Source organism: Salvelinus fontinalis, chromosome 1 (assembly GCF_029448725.1).
Source record: "Salvelinus fontinalis isolate EN_2023a chromosome 1, ASM2944872v1, whole genome shotgun sequence".
Lineage (NCBI taxonomy): Eukaryota > Metazoa > Chordata > Actinopteri > Salmoniformes > Salmonidae > Salvelinus > Salvelinus fontinalis.
Genome location: NC_074665.1, coordinates 67661834 through 67688227, shown reverse-complemented (window position 1 = coordinate 67688227; position 26394 = coordinate 67661834). Strand labels below are relative to the sequence as shown.

The 26394-nt window shown below is 38.7% G+C and overlaps 1 protein-coding gene across 1 annotated transcript in view; it reads right to left on the bottom strand.

Annotated features, from left to right (window-relative positions):
* Nucleotides 1-651: 651 nt before the first annotated feature.
* tspan15 (tetraspanin 15) overlaps nucleotides 652-26394 on the bottom strand; it is a 50514-nt gene continuing 24771 nt past the window's right edge. Inside the window, exons 4-8 of the mRNA XM_055930752.1 lie at nucleotides 20193-20288; nucleotides 15634-15750; nucleotides 11487-11537; nucleotides 11135-11251; nucleotides 652-2085 (exon numbers count right to left, since the gene is read on the bottom strand). Of these exons, the coding sequence (XP_055786727.1) occupies nucleotides 1912-2085; nucleotides 11135-11251; nucleotides 11487-11537; nucleotides 15634-15750; nucleotides 20193-20288 (555 nt within the window). The 3' untranslated portion in view covers nucleotides 652-1911. The remainder of the gene's footprint in view (nucleotides 2086-11134; nucleotides 11252-11486; nucleotides 11538-15633; nucleotides 15751-20192; nucleotides 20289-26394) is intronic.

Sequence of the window (26394 nt, the reverse complement as noted above, 5' to 3'; positions counted from 1 at the left end):
TCCACAAGTACACCTCCAATTGACTTAAATTATGTCAATTAGCCTATCAAAAGCTTCTAAAGCCATTACATAATTTTCTGGAATTTTCCAAGCGGTTTAATTTCACAGTCAACTTAGTGTATGTAAACTTCTGACCCACTGGAATTGTGATACAGTGAATTATAAGTGAAAAAATCTGTCTGTAAACAATTGTTGGAAAAATTACTTGTATCATGCACAAAGTAGATGTCCTAACCGACTTGCTAAAACTATAATTTGTAACAAGAAATTTGTGGAGTGGTTGAAAAACTAGTTTTAAAGACTCCAACCTAAGTGTATGTAAACTTGCGACATCAACTGTATAGATCTCTGGTGAAAAATGTCAGTATTTTCTCTTCAGGAAAACCGAAGGCATCATGGAAAAAACATGTTGGCTAGTAGACTAATATGGGTTTTGTATTAGAAAAGGTTGAAGAACGTAAAGTATATTCATGATGACTAATGGAACAGAGAGAAAGCTGAAGAATAACAATTACACAAATGGGGTATTTTGGGTGAACTAGGCTCCATGAAAGAGTAAAATATTTACATCGTCACAGCCGGACACCCTCTGCATGCACAGAAAAAACAGCAGGACAGGAAGAGCAACTCCACTACAAAGGCTGCATAACATGACTGCAAACATGATTTATTCATTCACCAGATCACTCACTATATAAAATGTTCAAAAGTATTAGTGAGCTCACACACATTTAAAAAAAATGAACAGCATAAAAGTACAAATAGTTTCATTTTGAAAAAGAAGAAAGACCAAAAGATTTACAAAGACAGCACCTTAAAAGTTGGTCAATAAATAACCAGTAGATTTTACTTTAATTAATTTGATGTATTTTGAGTTGAAAGGAGTTTAAGATAAGATTTTTTTTAAAGTTTGACTTTCTATTCTGTGTGGGTGGATTTAAATATCGTTCTGTCTCAGGAGAACAACCTCATTTAGTCCATTGCCATGGACACAGGCTGCTGATGGAACTTCTGGTCGGAATAAGTATGTTAGCCGTTAAAGCTAGGCATGCAATACCATACGAGAACATGCTTTTAACAGTGATAACAGTCATTGGCAGGAAGACCATTCACATAATGCTGTTCTGGGAAGAGTATGAGTAATCATGAGAGCGTAAGCACTGGTCCATCTTGAACACAGCTTGAGAGAGGGCCACTAGCATTACTAGCAGATCCCTCACTACTCACATATTGGAGGTAAATATCACTGACTGAGCAAAGTCATACATGTAGATTTCACACCATTACACAGTACAACATCCTAATAAAATGTGGGCAACTGACCATGTGCATGTTATACATGATTAACAACTTTGGTATTCTTAGCTCCTCAAATTAAGCCACATTGAGTGACTGACTAAAAACTTACTGAATAACATTTGTACTAACAAAACCATTAATGTGTTGAACCCATGACATCGCCAATGATTCTGAAAATCAACAATTGGATTAAGGTAAGATAACCTCCATAAACTTCCCCATAGAAAATATATCCCTTTGAAAACCTAAAAATATACTTTACAGGACTGTCTAGCGCTACAATCTCCATAAATTAAAATTCAAAAGCATTCAATGTTTTTGCTGTGAATTAATAAAAACAAAATTTCACCAATGAGAAAAAAGGCTATTCATAAAAGGCCATACACATTTCATACCTTTCCATCCTACTAAAACCTTCATAACTTAACCCCTGAAAAAACAACAATCCCTGAATTAAACCAATTAAAAAGCATCTAAACAGCGTTGTAAAATCAGAGCTGATAGCTCCAGTATGTTGGAAGGCTGAGGCAGGCAGTGTATGGCTCTATTCTCTCTCTGAGCTCACACAGGCACAGCAGTGTTTTAGGCTTATTAGATAAAAAGGAGGCACGCTCAGTCAATCTCTGGCATGCAAATGCAACATTTGGCCATTCTGCCCTGCTTCTTGGTTGCCCTGAAGCCACCCCTGTCCACGGTGTCCAGCAGTCCATCCTGGTAGTGACCAAACTCAGCAATGGCATCCTCCACCCGCGTGATGTAGAGCCAGCTAATGATCACGCCGAAGAACTGCAAACACAAGGAGATTCAGAGTTACGGATGGGACATATGGTCTTAAACCATGGGCTTGGTGGCCACTAGTTCAATGTATTGTAAGCAGATCGCATATATTGGGGCACTTTGTATCTGCAGTCCATTACTGACCACTGCCTTTTTTATTCTTTGGGGGGGGGGGGGGGGGGGGGGGGGGGGCTTTCAATAAATAATGTCACGTCATTACATTTTGTTCTTGATATAAAACACTTTTCCAAAACATTTAAAAAAAAATCTGAAGCATGCCTTTTCAACCAACAGCGCAAACCTGAAACAGACAAGAACTGCAATGATTTATGAACAGGCAGCCATAGCTTTTGCGGATTCTAAAGCTCAAGCTATGTGCTCTTACCGTCAACAGCCCTAAAAAAAATGATGTAGCAAATCACACTGCAGAGAATTTGATTGTACTTTTGTCAAGCAGCAATGTCCAAAAAGCATGAAATAATCCATACAGTACATCTGCATCATCTTGAGGTAAACATCTCTGGTTAAGAAAACATGAAACAATTACTTTCTAAAAAAGTATTATTATATATGTTAAAAGTATCCTTGTGGGTATATGGCATGTTAAAAGTATCCTTGTGGGTATATGGCATGTTAAAAGTATCCTTGTGGGTATATGGCATGTTAAAAGTATCCTTGTGGGTATATGGCATGTTAAAAGTATCTTTGTGGGTATATGGCATGTTAAAAGTATTCTCGTGGGTATATGGCATGTTAAAAGTATCTTTGTGGGTATATGGCATGTTAAAAGTATCCTCGTGGGTATATGGCATGTTAAAAGTATCTTTGTGGGTATATGGCATGTTAAAAGTATTCTCGTGGGTATATGGCATGTTAAAAGTATCTTTGTGGGTATATGGCATGTTAAAAGTATCCTCGTGGGTATATGGCATGTAAAAGTATCTTTGTGGGTATATGGCATGTTAAAAGTATCCTCGTGGGTATATGGCATGTTAAAAGTATCTTTGTGGGTATATGGCATGTTAAAAGTATTCTCGTGGGTATATGGCATGTTATAAGTATTCAAGTGCTGTAGACGGCAAGTCAAGTCAGCTATGAAGTGACATCATGAAGTGACATCATAACTCGTTGACTGAGGGGTCTGAAACTCAGACATAACAGTCTACTCCAAAGTGACTGAATTGATGGCTAAATAAATCTAAGACTCAAATCAAATCAAAGAACTACTGACCACTTCTACCTTGTCTCGATGGCCTGTTTCAAATGAAAGTCGGCCTCATTTTGTTAGACAGAGTCAGGAGTTATACAAGATACGTGGGAGGTTTCTTCAAATAACTAGATTACACATTGAATGATTAATCCAAACAAAAAATAAGCATTAATACCCTCAAATCAATAACCCATGGGAGAACCTTTATGACCCATGTCCTTTCTACAACTCACTTTTGCCTTCACATAGCTTCAGGTGAGAGATCAATACAGAGGGATCAAGAAATCAATAGAGAGGGAGTAGACAATGGTCTAAATTATATATAAATAATGCCAGTCAGAAGACAATCCTTTTGTCCTACTTTACAGCCACATACTGTGAAACACAAAAGCACAAAATCTGTCAAAGTCAATACCCTCCAAGTTGTGTTCCCTCCAATGCTCCATATTATTGGAAAAATTGGGCACCACAAACAGTATATCGAGTGTACAAAAAATTAGGAACACCTGCTCTTTCCATGACAGACTGACCAAGTGAATCCAAGTAAAAGCCATGATCCCTTATTGAGGTCACCTGTTAAATCCACTTCAAATCAGAGGAGACAGGTTAAAGAAGGATTTTTAAGCTTTGAGACAAATGGGACTTGGATTGTGTATATGTGCCATTCAGAGGTTGAATGGGCAAGAAAAATATATATTTAAGTGCCTTTGAACGGGGTATAGTAGTAGATGCCAGGCGCACCGGGTTGAGTGTGTCAAGAACTGCAAAGCTGCTGGGTTTATAATGCTCAACAGTTTCCCGTGTGTATCAAGAATGGTCCACCAACCAAAGGACATCCAGCCATCTTTTTTTATTTTTATTTTTTTAACCCTCTTTTTCTCCCCAATTTTGTGGTATCCAATTGTTAGTAATTACTATCTTGTCTCATCGCTACAACTCCCGTACGGGCTCGGGAGAGACGAAGGTCGAAAGCCATGCGTCCTCCGAAACACAACCCAACCAAGCCGCACTGCTCTTAACACAGCGCGCATCCAACCCGAAAGCCAGCCGCACCAATGTGTCGGAGGAAACACCGTGCACCTGGCGACCTTGGTTAGCGCGCACTACGCCCGGCCCGCCACAGGAGTCGCTGGTGTGCGATGAGACAAGGATATCCCTACCGGCCAAACCCTCCCTAACCCGGACGACGCTAGGCCAATTGTGCGTCGCCCCACAGACCTCCCGGTCACGGCCGGCTGCGACAGAGCCTGGGCGCATAGCCAGAGTCTCTGGTGGCACAGCTAGCGCTGCGATGCAGTGCCCTAGACCACTGCGCCACCCGGGAGGCCACATCCAGCCATCTTGACACAACTGTCGGAAGCATTGGAGTCAACATGGTCGAGCATCCCTATGGAACGCTTTAGACACCTTGTAGAGTCCATGCCAGGATGAATTGAGGCTGTTCTGAGGGCAAAGGGGGGTGCAACTCAATATTAGGAAGGTGTTCCTCATGTTTTGTACACAGTGTATATAGAATAAATAAAGAATAAAAGCAAAGAGAAGATAATTAAAAGGAAAGTCCTACTTTCTGAATATATAATTGTCAAACATCTAATTTGGCAAGGTATGTAATCTGTAGTCAAGAGGTGGACAAATTATTGAAAGGTAGGTGATTCATCTGTGTGTCTGTCAAACTATTATGGGAGAAAAATCTATTGACTTGGAAATTTTGTGTGGTGTGACGTGACTGTCAAAATAGCCTAGAATACAATCTTTTGATTGAAAGGGGTCTTGAAAAGTCTTCAAAATCTTGCTAGATAAACTTATGTTATTTGTATTCGTTGTTTTCAGAGGATCAGATTGCATTTGGACACATAGTTAACATGTGACATCATTGGCCCTTTGCAGTAGACTACAGTCTGTCTACAAAATTTCAAAGACAATTTTCAGTCTTATAAGCATAACTTTTTTTCTATAAGATACAAGTGGTAATAATGTTTATAATTGAACATAGCTAATTAACAGGAAATTATATGGAGCATGTAATGAACCAAGGCTCCTGGGACCTTTATGGAACACCTTCACCAACTGCAGGAAAAAAAATATTCTTTCCGGATTTATAGTACCTAATTAATCCCAGCTATGGTAGAGGAGCATGGACGTTACAAACAACAAAGTCCTTTAAATTCCTTTACTCATCAAGGTCATACTTCAACAGAGAGGCTTCAACAGTGAACCTACATGGACAACACAATACATTTCCTCAATGTGTTCAGCCCAAGTCCGTTATTGAGAGGGTTCTTGCTTATGTCCTCCAACCTCCCTTACCCCAAAATGGCCTCATGATTAGTTCTCAGCTGTAAGTAATCCACTAATCTAGACTCACTGCTGTGCAAATACTGCTCTGTCTTGGCCCATCTATAGCAGAACCAGGTAAACAACATAAATCAAAGTGCTGTCTCCATAGGGAATGTGCGAATGGGGTGTTGTGTCACATAAACCAAAATGCCTAATCTTTGCAGTGGAGAAGAATTTATAACTGGGAGGCCCATAAAGCATGCCAAACACACTCATATTCTGAATGGATCTACAGTACCAGTCCAAAGTTTGTACACACCTACTAATTCAAGGGTTTTTATTTATTTATCATAATTCCATATGTGTTATTTCATAGCTTTGATGTCTTCACTATTATTGTACAATGTAGAAAATAGTAAAAATAAAGAAAAACCCTGGAATGAGTAGGTATGTCCAAACGTTTGACTGGCACTGTAAGTACTCATTAAAATCAGTTACTGCGCTTGACATGGGAAGGAAATGCAGTAGTAGGGTTTACTATTGACATTTAAATTCTTAGGCCGGGATTCAATTCAATCAGCGGTAGATACGCACGCTCGACATACAGTATCAGTCAAAAGTTTGGACATATCTACTCATTCAAGGTTTTTTTCTTTATTTTACTATTTTTCTACATTGTAGAATAATAGTAAAAACATCAAAACTATGAAATAACACACATGGAATCATGTAGTAACCAAAAAAAAGTGTTAAACAAATCAAAATATATTTTAGATTTTAGATTATTCAAAGTAGCCACCCTTTGCCTTGATGACAGCTTTGCACACTCTTGGCATTCTCTCAACCAGCTTCACCTGGAATGCTTTTCCAACAGTCTTGGAGGAGTTCCCACATATGCTGAGCACTCGTTGTCTGCTTATCCATCACTCAAATTTCACATGACCATTTAGTCACAGTAATTAGGCTTCTCCAAGGTCTGATGCTGCTGCTGGTCATTAGTAGCCTACCAAACTTACTAACTGCTTGGTACTCAGCACTCTTCTGTCCCTCTAATCACTCTGATATCAATGCAAATGTATTCGAAAATCTAATCAAACACTTCATGAGAGCCCATCAGCTCATGTTGTGCAACATTTCTATTGGCTATGCAATTGCGGAAGAGAACATAATGATGGCCGAGAGGATCCCATCAGCTTTCTATAGGCTAGGCCTACTATATTTATTTCTCAACTTTCCTAATATTAAGCACATTGCTTATATTTACAACAGGAGTATATTCTATCTGCCTGGCATGAAAATAAACCACGGGAAACGCATCCTCCATTTGCTATTTAAGTGCATAGATGACGTGTATTTTTTCCCGCTGCCCCTGTTGTTTCGATACAGGTGCATGATAATGGTCCATTCTAAATCAAAAACCAATGTCACATATATTATTTAGTATATGTAAAGAAAAGATTAAATCAAGAATAGTCTGACAATATTAGCCTATCACTTGTGAATGATGCCCAGCAGTTTTGTGACTTGTTCGAATCATAGTTGCACACCTCATGTAGCCTAGCCCATAGGCCTATATGTTTAAATAAGGTTTGTATCACAACTAAAGTGTGCCAAATAATTTATTAAAATTAAGCACATTGATCTGCTTTACAAGGGGTGTAGAGCCTAACTGGCATATATAATCAGCGCCTGAGTTTCAAGTTTGGGGAAGATAATTTACCATAAGAATGCACCTTTTATAATAAAAGCATTACATGCATAATTGCATTTGCGGTCACTTTCGATAATGGTGTTTTCCCGCTAATGGAACATTCACACTTATAGCCTAATACCATGTGCGCATTGCTGCACTTATAATGTGAAGAAATAGCCCAATAGTTTATCAACATTTTAAGCTAAACGTTCTGATAAGTTGCGTCAGCTACATTGCATAAAACTGTTTTTTTTTAATGCAATGTGGTTGTATTAATTCAGGATCCATCGCATCCCACAACTGTTTGGAATATATATTTCTCACACAGAATATGTTTACTTTGTACGATGGGGGATAGTAGATTGACATAGGCAAGTGCTTTTGCTGTTCGTTAGGCTGACTCATCTTGTTGGCTGACGAAAAGTAGATGTTGAAGATATTGGATGAACTGTCCACATGCACCCCGGAATTGGATAAGGACACGTGCAGTTGCGTGCCCGATGTGTCGGTCTTAACTTTTAGCCTGTGAGAAAGACCCACTTCGGATTGCGCAGCACACTCAGGGAGAAGGGCACAACGCAGTACTCTTAGGTTGCATTATGGGCACAAAGGGGATGCCGCCATGAAATTCGAGGCATTATCAAGCACTTGTCAAATTCTGAATGAGAGACTATTTGAGTGTGTACAGCCTGCTCTAAACAGAGCTCATGCCTTTCAAGTTACTTTTTTCAAATCAGTCTCATCATGCAGCCTTACAATGCATAAAAATCAAAACATATAGCCCGTCGTTTGTAAAAGAATTAAAGTTACATTAATAACTTTCAATTAAGCATATAGAAGTACCTATTGCTTTGTTAACCACTCAACACAGAATAGGCGCATGTGCACGCACACACCCTCAAATCATTGAGAAAATATTTATATTTTATTCAGCTTGGTTCAATTGTATTCTTTATACTATAAAATAATTTTAAATAATGCCACGGAAAAATCTAATCTTGTCTGCTAAATGAACTAGTGTACCCCACAGCCATTTGGCATAGCCGCATTAGGACCTAACATAAAGACAACTCAGAGTATGCTATTCTGTTCTTCTGAAATAGACTACATTTTCTTCATATCATGCTTCTTTAGACCTTTCTAAAATAAATAAATGGATTTATTGTGAAGGTGTAGGCTATAATACATGGCTTTATTATACTTTTTTAAAATGGCTTGTAGGCTATGTGTGGAAGCCAGGAGATGCTAAATGTGTTTGTTAATTAATGGTCAATTACCGTGAGACTTATTTGCTTGACAATCACCAACTGACAAAATGTTGTGACTACCACAGTAGTGTTGGGTCATTGTCCTGTTGAAGAACGAATTTAGTCCCACTAAGCGCAAACCAGATGGGATGGCAGAATGCTATGGTAGCCATGTTGGTTAAGTGTGCCTTGAATTCTAAATAAATCACTGACACTGTCACCATCAAAGCACCCCCACACCATTTATTTATACACCACCTCCTCCATACTTCCCGGTGGGAACCACACATGCGGACATCCATACACCTACTCTGCGTCTCACAAAGACACGGCGGTTGGAACCAAAAATCTCAAATTTGGACTCATAAGACCAAAGGACAGATTTCCACCGGTCTAATGTCCATTGCTCGTGTTTCTTGGCACAAGCAAGTCTCTTTTTCTTATTGGTGTCCTTCAGTAGTGGTTTCTTTGCAGCAATTTGACCAACCATGAAGGCCTGATTCGCGCAGTCTCCTCTGAACAGTTGATGTTAAGATATGTATGTTACTTGAACTCTGAAGCTTTTATTAATGAACTTATCTTGTGCAACAGAGGTAACTCTGGGTCTTCCTTTTCTGTGGCGGTCGTCATGAGAGCCAGTTTCATCACAGCGCTTGATAGTTTTTGCGACTGCACTTGAAGAAACTTTCAAAGTTCTTGAAATGTTCCCGATTGACTGACCTTCGTGTCTTAAAGTAATGATGGACTGTCCTCTCTCTTTGCTTATTTGATCTGTTCTTGCCATATATGGACTTTGTGTTTTACCAAATAGGGATATTATCTGTATACCACTCCTACCTTGCCACAACACAACTGATTGGCTCAAACACATTAAGAAGGAAAGAAATTCCACAAATTAACAAGGCATATCTGTTAATTGAAATGCATTCCAGGTGACTACCGCATGAAGCTGGTTGAGAGAATGCCAAGAGTGTGCAAAGCTGTCATCAAGGCAAAGGGTGGCGACTTAACAGAATCTCAAATATATATTTTGATTTGTTTAACAATTTCTTTGGTTACTACATGATTCCATACGTGTAATTTCATAGTTTTGTAGAAAATAGTAAAAATAAAGAAAAACCCTGGAATGAGTAGGTGTGTCCAAACTTTTGACTGGTACTGTAGGTCCAGGATTCAATCTGATCGCTCTTTGGTCGGCTATGCACCTTTTAAGGGCAATGTTTTCCGCGTTTGTGGAGACCCCATTCATGGGAACATGGGCCTAGACTTTTCATTGTGCTCTTGTGTACCTGTAGGTTTGTGTTGCATATAAACAACATAAACCCTTCTAAAAGATAAGAGTAGTTAGGCAGCAGATGGGGACTTGGCTCACAGTAATGCAATTTACAATAACATTACTCATACCCGAAAAATGTATTTAGATTTTTCTACTGCAGATTGATAGTGGATTACAGTTCCAGTTGACATATTGTGGTGACGATTAAACATTAATTTGTGCCAAATATCTCCAAAAAGCTCATAAGATCTGAGAAACTACTCACAGAATTTGAAGGTGTAAATTCAATGTTGCATATTTGTCCTGTTTTCCCACTGTGCTTGATAAGATGGACATGGAATTTGAAACCAATGGAAAGTGTCCAATGTGCCAATTAATAATTAGTTCTGAGAGGCAGAAATTTGTCGTGGAAAATTGCAAGATTATGTTATAATGCTTGTATTGCATTATAATGGTTGTTTTATTCGACAGAATAGAATATTCTGTTAACTATTGTGTGTGTGTGTTCTACTGAGGATGGGCCTCTATGAGATAACACTGACAGAGGAGATTTACGATGTCTTTGGGTGATAAAACCTAAAGAGCATTCCAGAGAACATGAGCTAATGGTTCTGTTCTATCCCGTACCAGGGAGAGACCGTTCCCTTTTGGAGTAAGAGCGCCAGACACTGGTCTTTAAAATGAAAACTGTTGACACAGCAGTAACTGTCTGCTATGTTTTATAGATATCTTTCATTCAAATCTTAACCTTTGTGAACTGTTCCTAAGATCTGTGGTTCGTCATGTAGGTTGAGAGGGGTGTATCTTGACTATAAAAGATTTTTGTACTTTTCTGTTGGTACTCTCAACGGTTCATTAGAAATAGTGAATTGTTGAAAGTCAAATGCTATTGCAAAGCTCTTATTAAAGATGTAGTTTAAGTATAACTCTGACTGGTGTGTGAAGTTTGTAACTCTCCTCATTTGGTAATGCAGAAATATGCAACCACAAACTATAAAGTGATAAGCAAACATTTGTAGGGGCTTCACTGCAAGCTGTGACTGGGAAGCTGCATCACCCTCTCTAGCTGAGATATGAGACCATTATAGAAGCTACATAAAAAAAGGGATTTCATGAAGAAAAAAAGGAAAGAGCTCACAATATAACAGCATATTTTCTATCTTTCACTGCATCATTTCTACCCTCCCCCCCCTGAAAAGCAGTTTTTAAACCATTATGTGGAAACCAGTACCTGCCTCCTGCAACAGCCATTAACCAAAGAGCTGTGCCCATAACATTTCTGTGTGAATCATTACTTGTGTATTGTTGGTGGACATCAGATGTCAGTCTGAAATGGCATGGTGGTTAACTCTTACCTGGGGGAATAAGATGCCAAGCAGCAAGCCAGCCATTATCTTATAGTTATCCATGAACCAGATGAAGACAGCATCAGTACAACCTCTGATGTAGATGACGTTCTGCAAGTCCAGCCTCTAAGCAGGAGGGATATACATTTAAAATGGCAGGCCTTTGTGCAAATCTGTATGACTGACGTGTGTGATACGATCTTTCATACATATGTGATAACAAATCAAATATGAATGAGAAAATGAATGCACTGTCCTTCTGTATGACATCAGTAAACATCAATTTCCCATTTAGACTTTCACATTTAGAAATTGAGACCGTGAGAGACACTGAGACAAGATTTTGTTCAGATAGTCTTACCTCTTTGTCAAGGACCTTATATCCACATAGTGTGTTGGTAACTTCATTAGGCTGAAAAGGAAGAACATAATACAAAGTAAAAGTGATAACAGATTTGAGCACATTACTAACAAGTTACACAAGCATATTTGAAGTTAGGATATATCCCTTGAGGATTATTCAAATAATTAATCGTAATGAGGAATCTTCTCTACAATGCCCACCTGCTTTTCTACAATAGAAAATCAAATAGCTTGTTTTGAAAGTACATGTATTTCTGTAGGCATGAAAAGTTGTGAAAAAGTTAATAAAATGTATATACGTGGGAACCCTGTGATTGGTATCTTCTAAACTGGTAGTGGAAATATTAGATCTCATGTCAAAAAGGTTGGCCACCCCTGGTCTAGTTGAACTATTTTAGAAGTTTGGCCCTTGGCTAGTGATTGTGATGAGTGAGAGTGAGAGAGATCAATCAGTCCTAACATTAGGGAATGGATATGTAGGCTAATATCCAGCCTAAGATCATGTTCAAAAGAGCAACCAATAAATATGTTAAAATGTTAAATATTAGCTAAGACTTTAATGAAAATATTACTAAGTAATGTGACCAAATGCTCCAAGTCTTATTGGAACAAGTTGACAAACATTGCTAAAATCCTAGCTTTGCCCCCCAGGATGCGCATTACTTATTAAGGAGCAAACAGTAGACAGTGATAACTGAGGGAAAACACACAACATGAATGACCCACACCAGGGAAATCTACTCGCTTCAGCTTGGGTGGTTCACAGCAGAGATGGAGTACCTTGTGGAAAACTGGTAAAAAGCTCTACAACTTTTAAACCAAACAGACACCTAACTCTCTTTTCATAGACAAAATGATGCTGTAAGAAGTTGTCCATTCTATTTTAACTGAATTAATTCCACTTGAATGATAGAAGGTATACATTATTCAGTGTACTTTGACATAAATATTCCTGAGCACTGAGCAACTGTGCATGTTCAGAAAACAAAATGAGAAGTCTTTCAATCTTTTTGTTCAATAATGACAGTTACCATAGGGGAGAACATGTGATATGGCCGCAAGACCATGGGCATTTTGACATGCATTAAAAAAAACTGGAACCTCAGGAAAGTTGCAGAGTAGAGGCACTTTAAATGTCAATAGACCTAAATTGTTATAAACAAAAAGATCTAAGACAGACATGTTCCAGACTGTTCCAGCTTTTTATTCACTTCAGAGACTGGAATATTACTTGGGAACAAACAATGCATTTTTTTTTGTTTCACCCTTTGATATGAAGCCTTGTGAGCCTTTGTCAATATCTGGCCTTGTCAATATCTGGAGTTTAGAGATAAGATAATACATTCAGCCATGGGGATCCCTGAAGGTTATCTGCTTCTATATCTCAAATCCCAGCAACAATATGTTGAAAATCATGAGCTTGAAAATCTCTCATTTTGACTTGCTATTTTTACCAATCAGGTTAAAACGTAATCTTTGAGACGACAGACTAAAGGTTTGCATGCCCATAATAAGAGTAATAAATAGACCAAGAGCCTTTTTTACCTTGCCATTTAAAATCAGGATAGCATATTAGGATTCAGAGCCAGATCCTTCTACAGTGGCATGGCAGCACGAGACCCCATCCCCAGCTGCCTGGGAGGATGTTATCTTTGTACTTTTTAAGAACACAAAGTGGTTGCCAGTTCTGCTGAGTGACATCCTGTCTGACCAGCTGTGCTCTCAGAGAGAGGGGATGGTAAAGGCTCACATTCACAGAAAGAACTCACAAAGCATGGGGTCTCTTTCTCCCCTCCCGGAGGGCTGGAGCCCTAGGACCTTGCCTGAATAAAACCTGAGCTGATGATTCCTTGCCGTTCCTGTCCCAAGTCCACCTGTTTGAGCTGATGATCCTGTGCTGCTATTCCGACTGCAGCTGTGGACACCTGATCTGACTTCCCCGGGCACGCTACAGCATCCCGGAAGAGCATCCCGGAGTCGCCTCTTCACTGTTGACGTTGAGACTGGTGTTTTGCGGGTACTATTTAATGAAGCGGCCAGTTGAGGACTTGTGAGGCGTCTGTTTCTCAAACTAGACACTAATGTACTTGTCCTCTTGCTCAGTTGTGCACCGGGGCCTCCCACTCCTCTTTCTATTCTGATTAGAGCCAGTTTGCGCTGTTCTGTGAAGGGAGTAGTACACAGCGTTGTACAAGATCTTCAGTTTCTTGGCAATTTGTCGCATGGAATAGCCTTCATTTCTTAGAACAAGAATAGACTGACAAGTTTCAGAAGAATGTTCTTTGTTTCTGGACATTTTGAGCCTGTAATCGAACCCACAAATGCTGATGCTCCAGATACTCAAGTAGTCTAAAGAAGGCCAGTATTATTGCTTCTTTAAATCAGCACAACAGTTTTCAGCTGTGCTAGCATAATTGCAAAAGGATTTTCTAATGATCAATTATCCTTTTAAAATTATAAACTTGGATTAGCTAACACAACGTGCCATTGGAACACAGGAGTGATGGTTGCTGATAATAGGCCTCTGTACACCTACGTAGATATTCCATAAAAAATCAGACGTTTCCAGTTACCATAGTCATTTACAACATTAACAATGTCTACACTGTATTTCGGATCAATTTGATGTTATTTTAAATGGAGAAAAAAAATACGCTTTTCTTTCAAAAACAACCATAGTCATAGTGTCAGTGTGGAGCACAGATATGAAGCAGTCATAAAAAAAAAAATCATGTTAAACACCATGCAACTTATTATTTGACTTAAGAACATTTTTACTTCTGAACTTATTTAGGCTTGCCATAAGAGGTTGAATAATTATTGACTCAAGACATTTCAGCTAATAATTTTACATTGATTTGTAAACATTTCTAAAAACATAATTCAATTTTGACATTATGGGGAATTGTGTGTAGGCCAGTGACAAATCTATATGTAATCCATTTCAAATTCAGGCTGTAACATCAATATTTGGAAAAAGTCAAGGGGTGTTAATACTTTCTGAAGGCACTATACAAGGACCTTGAGCATTCCCTCCAGTGGCAAACTTTGCAGGGGAGGGGTCTATATTAAAGACAACTATGAGTTAATCACAATCTTTCAGTATGTCATACATTTGAGGATTCCATTGAAAATTTGGTGCGTCTATATAAAAAGGGTAATTGGTGTTACTCAATTTAAATGAAAGGAAATTACATTGTGAGCAAAATGACTAATCAATGGATTTTTAAAGGGTTAACGACCTTAGATATGAGCATCTGTGGCCTCCATTTTGGCAAATCCTCAATTACCCATGTTATTGGTGTTTCTACTCCTACTGGTGTAACAATGTTATATAATTTGTTATCAAAAACATTTTTTTTAAAGTAATTCAGTTACCATATTAATTGATTTAGAATGGGAAGAAAAACAATGTTTTATTCATTTTCCCCATAATGCGATGCCCAAATGCGACCGTAATTCAAGAACAACCCTACTGTTGTATTTAGAGATCAGAACAACACGGAGGGGAACAAATATGGCATAGGAGGCATCTAGAGATCAACAAATCTGAGCTGTACTGATTAATAGTTTTCAACAAGTATGAAAATGTGTTAGGGGACATGAAGTGTTGTCATGGATGTGGTCTCTAATCAAACATTCTCTGCTGAAACACCACAATGCTAAACAGTTCAATTATGAGTTCAAATAACCAGAATTGGTTGTACATTTCCATGTTTCTTGCCAGACAAAAATTTGAATGTGTGATCTTCCCAACCCGAATTTTTTTAGTACAAAGATACTAAGAAAAAGACAAAGTGACATTTGGAGACAATGGTAGCCTCAAGGTTAGAGTCTCGGACCAATAAGAGGAAGGTTGTCGGTTTGAATCACAGGGCTGCCACGTAAAAGCAGACTGGAGTGAACTGCAGCCATAGGGTTGCTGGCATCATTATCCCATATGCTACCTACTGTCATTTTGAAAGAAACTGCTTCAGGGTCTCTGCTCTGCTGAGCTGACCCTGTGCTGCTCCCAGACTGTCATGTGTGTGGGGTGTTGGGTTGGGTACTGTGACACCAAACAATTTGTGTTCAAATTGATTTAAATAAAGATCTATTATATTCTAATTTGCATCATGAGCTCTCAATGGAAGAGCAGCACATACCTTGTTTTCGAGGCAGCAGGTGTAAGGAACTCCACATGCCAGTGGTCCAGGAGCTGTACAGTTATGGTACATGTTCACTTCCCAGTCTTTGTACTCCTGCCCTCCACAACACTTGAACTGTAAAGAACAGACAGCGATAAAGCAGACAGACAAACATAGCTGTATTAATAAATCAAAAACAGTTCTAGAATGGTATTCAGCATTATGAAAAACCTTGGTTCCTCTTTAAAAAACACAACTTTAAAGGCTATCATAAACCCTTTATGCCTACAGAGATACACATTGTTTTAAGCAATTCATCCTATACAAGAATTTTAACAGGTCCTTAAATCAGGCACACAATGTGGCATAACCCCTTTGTCAACCTCTAGCAAGCCATTTGCTTACATGCTTTGTGAAGCATAGACTATGAAGACCTTATAAAGGGTTTATGAACAAGTTTTTAAAATTGTGGATTGTTTGCGCTTCAAATACATTTTCTAACTCTTCTGGTCTGGTACAGCAATGTTGTTTACATGTTGAGCTTTTGTATTAGCATAAAACACAATTTAGGTATAAAGGAAGTATTTTGCAAGACTATAATTCAAAGGAGCTGAGCTATACAGTGTGAATCTGCTTTGTCTTCAAAGCAAAGATCTGAAAAGGCTCTTAAAATGCCTAGAGCCATTGCTAGTAATTACTCCAATTACCTGGATAGGATTCTCTGAAAGTTTTAAGTACACTATTTCAGGAGCTATAGCATTATGGTTGTACAATATAATTTCGTCATTTAGAATCCTGTAAAGTTTCAGTAAAGGGATCAAAATTAACACGATTATTTAAAATACAGGTACAGGTAACTGCCAAAATAAAGGAAACAGTATTTTGGCAGTTACATGCAATTTCCACCTTCGGTGACTAGGTAAAAAAAATCTAGATTGTAAGTCAATATTTTAGGAAAATCAGGTATCTTTACCCATTAACAAATGTATTCCTGAAGAAAACTCACAAAACATGGATGTGATGATATATACACTGAACAAAAATATAAAAAACGCAACAATTTCAAAGATTTTACTGAGTTACAGTTCATTTATGGAAATCAGTCAATTTAAATAAATTCATTAGGCCCTAATCTATGGATTTCACGACTGGGCAGGGGCACAGCACTTGAGAGCCAGGACCACCCACTGGGGAGCCAGGCCCAGCCAATCAGAATATGTTTTTCCCCACAAAAGGGGTTCATTAAATACAGAAATACTCCTCTGTTTCTTCAGCAGTCTGGGTGTCTGGTCTCAGACGATCCCGCAGGTGAAGAAGCCAGATGTTGAGGTCCTGGGCTGGCGTGGTTACACGTGGTCTGCGGTTGTGAGGCCGGTTGGACATACTGACAAATTCTCTAAAATAACGTTGGAGGTGGCTTATGGTAGAGAAATTAACATAAAATTATCTGACAACAGCTCTGCTGGACATTCCTGTAGTCAGCATGTGAATTGCACACTCCCTCAAAATTTGACACATCTGTGGCATTGTGTTGTGTGACAAAACTGCACATTTTAGAGTGGCCTTTTATTGTACCCAGCACAAGGTGCACCTGTGTAATGATCATGAGGTTTAATCAGCTTCTTGATATACCACACCTTTTCAGGTGGATGGCTTATCTTGGCAAAGTACAAATGCTCACTAACCGGGATGTAAACACATTTCTGCCCAAAATTTGAGAGAAATAAGCTTTTTGTGCGGATGGAACATTTCTGGGATCTTTTATTTCAGCTCATGAAACATGGGACCAACACTTTACATGTTGGGTTTATATTTTTGTTCAGTATATAACTAATGAGTTGTAGTGGCACTGACATTATTGAGTTACAAGAACATGAGGGAGAGAGATCTTGTGTGTGCTTAGGGAGATTAGCAAGTAACCTTTCCTCCAGCAGCTCATACAAGCACTTTGTACCAATCCATGGTTCACAACAGAGACCAAGTAGTCCAATTCAGATTTTCATCAGAGTAAGAACTAACCCAAGCCAAAGCAATACTAGGCCTACTCTAGAGATCATTAAACAAATACTGGCCTGTGTTAAATGTCAGTTTTAAAACACACAAAACCTAGAAGCCAAATATACAAGCCAGAAATCAGAGGCTTGAGATGTGTGCATCCATTTGAGTGCTATTAAAATATCCTGCTATAATTATAGTCCTTAATAAATACATACAAATGTAATGACTTGCAATAGCAGAGATCTTTGCTTAAAAAGCGTAAAGACAGGCAATGAACATTCACAAATATATTGCATGTAGCTGGTAAAACGTGCACCTTTCATATTCGCATGAAGTGAACGTTTTTATACGAATACATTTAACGATGGATGTCTCAATCGAGTGGCAGAATGTCACGTATTCCTAAAAAGCCGTGCCTCTGACGCCACTAAAACCATCATGAAAGACATCCTATGCTACACAAATAAAGCACAATACATAACGTACATTTCCCCCTATAGAACCTACTTCCATCTGAGTGACCACTTCGAGAGCCAGTCTTCAACTTGGCTGGCGAAACGCCTCAGAGTTAAAAGCAAACAGAACTACACCTACTTCCTTTTAAAAATACAGTCTAATCTGATGCAGTTCAACATCAGACCATAAGGTAGCACTTAAGAAAAATAGTATCTATGAAAACCCTGTCAAAGTACCTTAGGCTAGGTCTAATACTAGTTAAGAGCTACATCACACAGTTGTGGTTACACACAAAATCATATTCAATAGTGAGTTTAGAAAAAGTTTTTAAAAAAGGGGACAGCAGCACTCACTTGATGCAGTTGTATTGATCTACTTCCTTCTATCAACAAGCCCAAACTACCACAACTATCTCCCTCAGTGGGGATTTTCAAAGCTCCTGTTCGACCTGCTTTAGGATAATGTCAAAACACATCACACAGTTGGAGAGAATGGAGACGGTATGACACATTAACGTTCTATTATGGGAGACAGACAAAGCTGTCCTCCAACATTTAGAGTCCCAATTTACAAGTAGTTATTTCTTGAAACATTTTCCATTCTACAAACAGCTTTGTGTTGCTTGTGGTGAGTATAAATGCTTGAAATAAAGCACAATACTTGTTTGGCATATACAGTGTTGTGAAAAAGTATGTGCCACCTTGCTGATTTTCTCTATTATTGCATATTTCTGATACTGAATGTTGTAAGATCTTCAACCAAAACCTAATATTAAATACAGAGAACCTGATTTTACAAATATATATTTTTTAATTAACAAAAAGTTATGCAACACCCAATTTGTGTGAAAAAGTAATTGCCTCCTTACAGTCAATAACTGGTTGTGCCACCTTTAGCTGCAATGACAGCAACCAAACACTTCCTGTAGTTGTTGATCAGTCTCTCAGTCTCTCTCATTCAAGTTAGACCAAAAAGCACCTGGAAGCAACTTGATGATCATCAAGACTCTTGGAAGAATGTTCTATGGAAAGATGAGTCAAAAGTATAACTTTTTGGATGACATGGGTCCCATTTATGCATGGAGAAAACCAAACTGCATTCCACAGTAAGAACCTCATACCAACGATCAAGCATTGTTGTGGTAGTGTGATAGTTTGGGAATGATTTGCTGCCTTTGGACCTGGACGCATTGCCTTAATAGAAGGAACCATGAATTCTGCTCTGTATCAGAGAATTCTACAGGAGAATGTCAGGTCATCTGTCTGTGAGTTGAAGTCAGCTGGGTCATGCAGCAAGACAATGAGCGTCTACATAAATGTCTACATAAATGTCTAAAAAGCAACACATTTGAAGTCCAGACATAATCCCAGTTGATGTTGTGGCAGGACTTGAAACGAGCAGTACACCCTTGAATATTCACAAATGTGGCTGAGTTAATGCAGTTCTGCATGCAAGAGTGGGCCAAAATTCCTCCACAGCGACGTGCGAGACGGATCAACAACTACAGGAAGCATTTGGTTGCAGTCAGTGCAGCAAAAGATGGCACAACCAGTTATTGAGTGTAAGGGGGCAATTACTTTCACACACAGGGGCATTGGGTGTTGCCTAACTTTGTTTATGAAGTAAGTATGTAATTGTTGTGTTATTTGTTCACTCAGGTTCCCTTTATCTAATATTAGGTTTTGGTTAAGATCTGATAACATTTAGTTTTTTAAAAAATGCAAAGGTAGAAGAAAATTAGATGGGGGGGGAAATACTTTTTCACAGCACTGTACCCGGGTTACTTTCTATCATCAGTAGTCCTCCTGTGTAACAACTTATGGAAAAGCAGAATTTCTGGAGAAAATGGGTTCTCTGTAACAGATTTTGTCAAGGTTAGGGGTGAGAATGAGAACTCCAATGCTGCATTGACAGCATCCATCTCTCCCCCACCCGGTAGGAACCTTCTAATTACAACGAACCACTTTTCCCTTTGTGACATAACCCCTCCAATTATGTCAAAGTGAATAATCACAAATTACATTTGTTCAATGGCAATGAAAAACACAAAGAATCGCAGACACAAAACCTGGCAAACAGTTTAAAAATAATATCCATATATTTTTTTCAAACTGAAATCTTACCTTTCTTTGAACAAAGTCCATGATGTTTTTGAAATCCAGATCATCGTAGTAATTCACTATTCCTTTACGAATGTTTTTGTTTAAGAGGTCCAAAGTCTATGGTGGTGGAAAAGAAAAATAGAGGGTGAAATATATTAAGACTGTAGGATTGATAGTGTGGGCAGCTTTAAAACAATCGAGTATAAACATTGTTTTTGATACATTTAATGAGGAATTCAATGCACCAGCACTTGAACTCTCCCTATATTGCTCCTGTCAATAAAAACTACTTTATTTTCCTAAATCCTGGCATAAGCAATTCCTCAAGACACAAATTGCCATGTAACCTCTTTTTGACAGGATCATGATCAGACTTGAAACATATCTGTTTTTGGACCTTAGGAGGATTAGTTACTGTTACAATTTCAAAATGGCGTTTTTCTTGCTAACATATGATGGAAGATCCCCGAGTCGCTGGTTTGCCTGGGAGGGGTCCCTGGGCAAGAAAAGTTTGAAAATCCCTGCACTAACCAAACAAATTGATTAAAAATGGAAAGCTGAAATGTCTTTAGTCAATAACTATGCAACCCCTTTGGCAAGGGCAAGCCTAAATAAGTTCAGGAGTAAACATTTGCGTAACAAGTCACATGGACTCCGTGTGTGCAATAATAATGTTTAACATTTATTTTTAACAGATTTTGGCCAGAGTGAGCTTCTCATCGTCACACCACTTTCAACCAGCGGTTTTCAGTTGCGGCTGAACATTTTGGTTGTGTGTTTAACTCTGCCTGTAAACACGCTGGATGATTCAGAATCCATTGAAGAGCTTGAACGATTCATTGACGAGAGATACTTACGAACTCAAAGAAACATGTCGCTGGTTTCGGAGGATTCAAGCATTGTTAAGGACAACCAACCCAATCAACAAAACTAACCAAAACCAGGTTGGTCAATAGGTATCAACGATGGAACCAAACCATCCCCTAGTAAGAGGGCGCGTGTGGCGAGTGGGGAGGTTTACTGATATGGATGTTGACTTGTTAAAATCCATCAATGAAAGGCTTGCCAAACTTGATATCTTGGATATATTAGGAGAGGACATCAATGCATTATGTGCTAGTCTAGAATTCAGCCAACGTCAGATTGATGATCTATGGAAAGAGAACACGGCGCTGAAAGGTACTGTAGACTCTATTCATAGAAAGGTGGAGGTGGTGCAAAGGGAGAACAAACAACTTAAAGAAAACTTGCTTGATGGACAGTGTCGATCAATGCGGAACAATCTAATATTTTCAGGGATACTTGAGAATGACAACAGCAGAGGCTGTGAGGACACAGTCCGAGACATTATGTCAACTCAACTAAAACTGCCCACGGATGTTGTGCGTAATGCCACTTTCTCCAGAGTCCATAGAATAGGTAAGGCCTCTGGAAATAGGGCACGGGCTATTATTGCATGTTTTGACAAATTTAAGCAAAAGGAAATTACGAAGAACATGGGCAGAGAACTCAGAAACACTGATTTTGGAATGAACGATCACTTCCCCACTGAGATCAAGGAAAGGAGAAAAAAAAACAATATCCCATCATGAAGGAAAAGCGTTGCCTGAATCAACGAGTCTCCATGGTGATGGATAAACTTTATATCAACGGGCAATTGTATCAGGACTCTAGAGTAACTCCCTGGCTATTTTAATTTAATGTTCAAATTTGAGTTTGTGTGCTGTAGTGTATCATGACAACTTCAACTATAATGAATACATGCTCTATTGATCTTCACTTGACAAGGAAAGGGTTGCATATAGCTCAGGTTAATGTATGTAGCCTTCTTAACAAAATACATGAGGTTTTTCACTTGGTCAACATAAATAATATTCATATCTTGGCCTTGACCAAAACGCATTTAGATGCATCTGCAAATGATGGGCAAATTAACATTCAAGGATATAGTCTACTGAGAAGGGACAGGAATAGTGGGGGTGTAGCACTGTATATTCAGAATCATATACCTTTTAAAAGGAGGGATGACCTTAATGTATGTCAAATAGACGCACTATGGGCTCAAGTACATCTGCCTCACCAGGCACCCATATTGGTGGGATGTGTGTATAGGCCTCCTAGCTCTAAGGTGTCCTATCTGGATGACTTATGTACTGGGTTTGACCAGGCCACAGATAGCAACAGAGATGTATTTATCTTGGGTGATGCTAATATAAATTGGAAGGATCAAAATAATTTGAATAGAACAAAATTGATTAAATATGCCAAGAACTGTGGTTTGAAACAAATGGTTAATGATACTACTAGATCTTCAATTAAGTTGGGTCATCGTTCAGACACCTGCATTGATCTGATTTTCTGTAATATACCATTGCAATGCTTAAAAGCCAGATCAATGCCAGTGGGCTGGACAGACCATAATATTGTGACTAGAGGTCGACCGATTATGATTTTTCAACACCGATACCGATTATTGGAGGACCAAAAAAAGTCGATACTGATTAAATCGGTCAATTTAATTTTTTATTTGTAATAATGACAATTACAACAATACTGAATGAACACGTCTTTTAACTTAATATAATACATCAATAGAATCAATTTAGCCTCAAATAAATAATGAAATTATTTGTAATATTGACAATTACAACAATACTGAATGAACACTTCTTTTAACTTAATATAATACATCAATAGAATCAATTTAGCCTCAAATAAATAATGAAACTATTTGGTTTAAATAATGCAAAAACAAAGTGTTGGAGAAGAAATTAAAAGTGCAATATGTGCCATGTAAGAAAGCTAACGTTTAAGTTCCTTGGTCAGAACATGAGAACATATGAAAGCTGGTGGTTCCTTTTAACATGAGTCTTCAATATTCCTAGGTAAGAAGTTTTAGGTTGTAGTTGTTATAGGAATTATAGGACTATTTCTCTCTATACGATTTGTATTTCATACACCTTTGACTATTGGATGTTCTTATAGGCACTTTAGTATCGCCAGTGTAACAGTATAGCTTCCGTCCCTCTCCTCGCCCCTACCTGGGCTCGAACCAGGCACACATCGGCAACAGCCACCCTCGAAGGAGCGTTACCCATGCAGAGCAAGGGGAACAACTACTCCAAGTCTCAGAGCGAGTGACGTTTGAAACGCTATTAGCGCGCACCCCGCTAACTAGCTAGCCATTTCACATCGGTTACACCAGCCTAATCTCGGGAGTTGATAGGCTTGAAGTCATAAACAGCTCAATGCTTGAAGCACAGCGAAGAGCTGCTGGCAAAATGCACAAAAGTGCTGTTTGAATGAATGCTTACGAGCTTGCTACCACCACTCAGTCAGACAGAAATCATAGACTTAATTAAAACATAATAACACACAGAAATACGAGCCTTAGGTCATTAATATGGTCGAATCCGGAAACTATCATCTCAAAAACAAGACGTTTATTCTTTCAGTGAAACACGGAACCGTTCCGTTTTTTATCTATCGGGTGGCATCCATAAGTCTAAATATTCCTGTTACATTGCACAACCTTCAATGTTATGTCATAATTACGTAAAATTATGGCAAATTAGGCAGCCCAAACTGTTGCATATACACTGACTCTGCGTGCAATGAACGACACAATTTCACCTGGTTAATATTGCCTGCTAACCTGGATTTCTTTTAGCTAAATATGCAGGTTTAAAAATATATACTTCTGTATTGATTTTAAGAAATGCATTGATGTTCATGGTTAGGTAGTCTTGCAGCGATTTTTTTTTTTTTTTGCAAATGCACTTTTGTTAAATCATCCCCCGTTTGGAGAAGTTGGCTGTCTTTGTTAGGGAGAAATAGTCTTCACAGTTTGCAATGAGTCATGTTAGCAGGCAATATTAACTAAATATGCAGGTTTAAAAATATATACTTGTGTATTGATTTTAAGAAAGGCATTGATGTTTATGTTTATGGTTTTACTCGCCCTAGCAGAGCTGGTTAGGCAGTTTTCATGTTATCCAGAGCGTTGGTGACTAACTGTGCTGCTGGATACAATTTAAATTGCGCTTTTTTGCCGACGTTTACTGACACCGGCCATATTCAATGGGTGTTGAGGGCTTGTAAACTCATTATTCTGCGCTCTGGTACACTCAGACGAGAGTGCTCTAAAATCGGAGTAGATAGCCAGAACGAATTTACGAAAGCACCCGAATATCCATTGAGAACGCACAACAACTATACCATTTAGCTAAGCTAAGAATGACGGGAATAATCAAGTCAATAAACGTTGGGTAGTTAACCTATAGTTAATATACTGGCAAGTTTGATGTATAACTACTAACGTTAGGTAGATAGCATATCATTACAGCAGTATGTAATGATGTTAGCTATGTGGTTCGTAAGGACACCGTAGCTAACAAATTGTCAGCCAACATAACGTGTAAGGTAACTTATTTGAAAAGTCATTACTTTATTACATTAAGTAGCAAGCTACCGCGAGGACGCACTCCATCGACTCTGCGGCTTGAGCATGCTTTTGGTGCACAGTCGATAGCGCGCTGGACTACGGGCAAGAAGGTTGAGGGTTCGAAACCTGCTCCCTGCTTGTTTCATATGAAGTTGTGCACAATTATCAGTTTATTATTTGGTTTATATTGCCCATTCGTTGTCAGTTAGAGACACAGTAGTGCACTGGGACCCAAAAGCATAATCAGTGCTGTAACTCCCCCTTGGTCGTTAGGGCAAATCTGGTCTGTGATAGTTATTTTTTTTTCACACCTAGCTCGGCTATTAGATTATTCTTTAAAGGTTGAATAGTCTATTGTTCAGCTATTAGCCCCCCTCCCCAACTTGAAACAAATCGTTGTTATTCCCATCTCGTTCCTCGCCCTCTTCCACGCATCATTCTCCGCCTGAGTGGCTCGCTTGTGGACGTGCAGGCAGGATATTAGGATATAAGTTTGTATGAAGGTCTGGTTATTCACAGGCAAATTGTTATATGCTTTTGAGGTACATTTTTTCGAGAGCAAAACTTTATTTTCAATCCAAAATAAAATTGTTCTGAAAGCAAAAACATTTTTTGCAATCAAACTTTATGCATTTTATTCCCCAAAAATATTTTGAGAACAAAAAATGTATTTGAAAACAAAACTCATTTTTTGAGTGTCAGTTTGGCTACAACCAATACCGTTCAGCCTTTCTTTCCGACACAAAGGAAGTCATAGCGGACACCTACGAAGGACTGTGTGATGATGGCATCTCAGGTAAGCAGCACTGGCCGTTCTTCCGTCCAACTTCTACATAGGTAGTAGTTAGCTCCTATGATTCAGTGTAGGTTCATAACATTCTACCATCCATCAGAATGATAAATCATGCAATTATTATTCTCAAGCTAACCAAAAGCATTTAGCTTCAAACGCCTGTTCTTGCAATTTCCAGTTGAATTCATCTAACTTTCTTTCATGGCAACTCTTAAGCAGGCCATGTCCTATTTGTTTTATAGTCAATATATAATCATATTTCATGACAGTTAGCTTTTTTTTTACAGAAGGATGAAAGAACACAATATGGTCTGTTGGGGAATGCTATTCTGATATGTCAGATGAAGGGTTAGACCAGAAAGTCAGGGCCATTAAGGCAAGGATGCCTCATGCAGGCTTTAGAATGGTCAGAGGAAGTCTCCAAGCTATGGGCCATCGTGTACAATGGCAAAGAGTTAGGGAGTCTTTGCAGCGTGTATGTAACAGTTTTAACTTTAGTCCGTCCCCTCGCCCCGACCCGGGCGCGAACCAGGGACCCTCTGCACACATCAACAACAGTCACCCACGAAGCATCGTTACCCATCGCTCCACAAAAGCCGCGGCCCTTGCAGAGCAAGGGGAACCACTACTTCAAGTTCTCAAAGCGAGTGACGTAACCGATTGAAATGCTATTAGCGCGCACCACCGCTAACTAGCTAGCCATTTCACATCCGTTACATGTAGATGGTACACGTATCATTGCCAGAATGATCCAGCTTCGTTGCATTGCTCGGCAAAAATACTCTGTTCCGTCTCTCGTCCACATTGATACAAATCATAAATTGATAAGGTACTAAGATGTAGAATGTCTCCATCAAATCTAGTAAGTTATTTCAACTTTTTTATTCTTACTTATTCGTAGACAAAATGTTTGATGATGAATGAAATTGGAGTTGTTCTTCATCAACTGGTAATACATAAATAATGAAGCAGGTTAATAGGTTAAA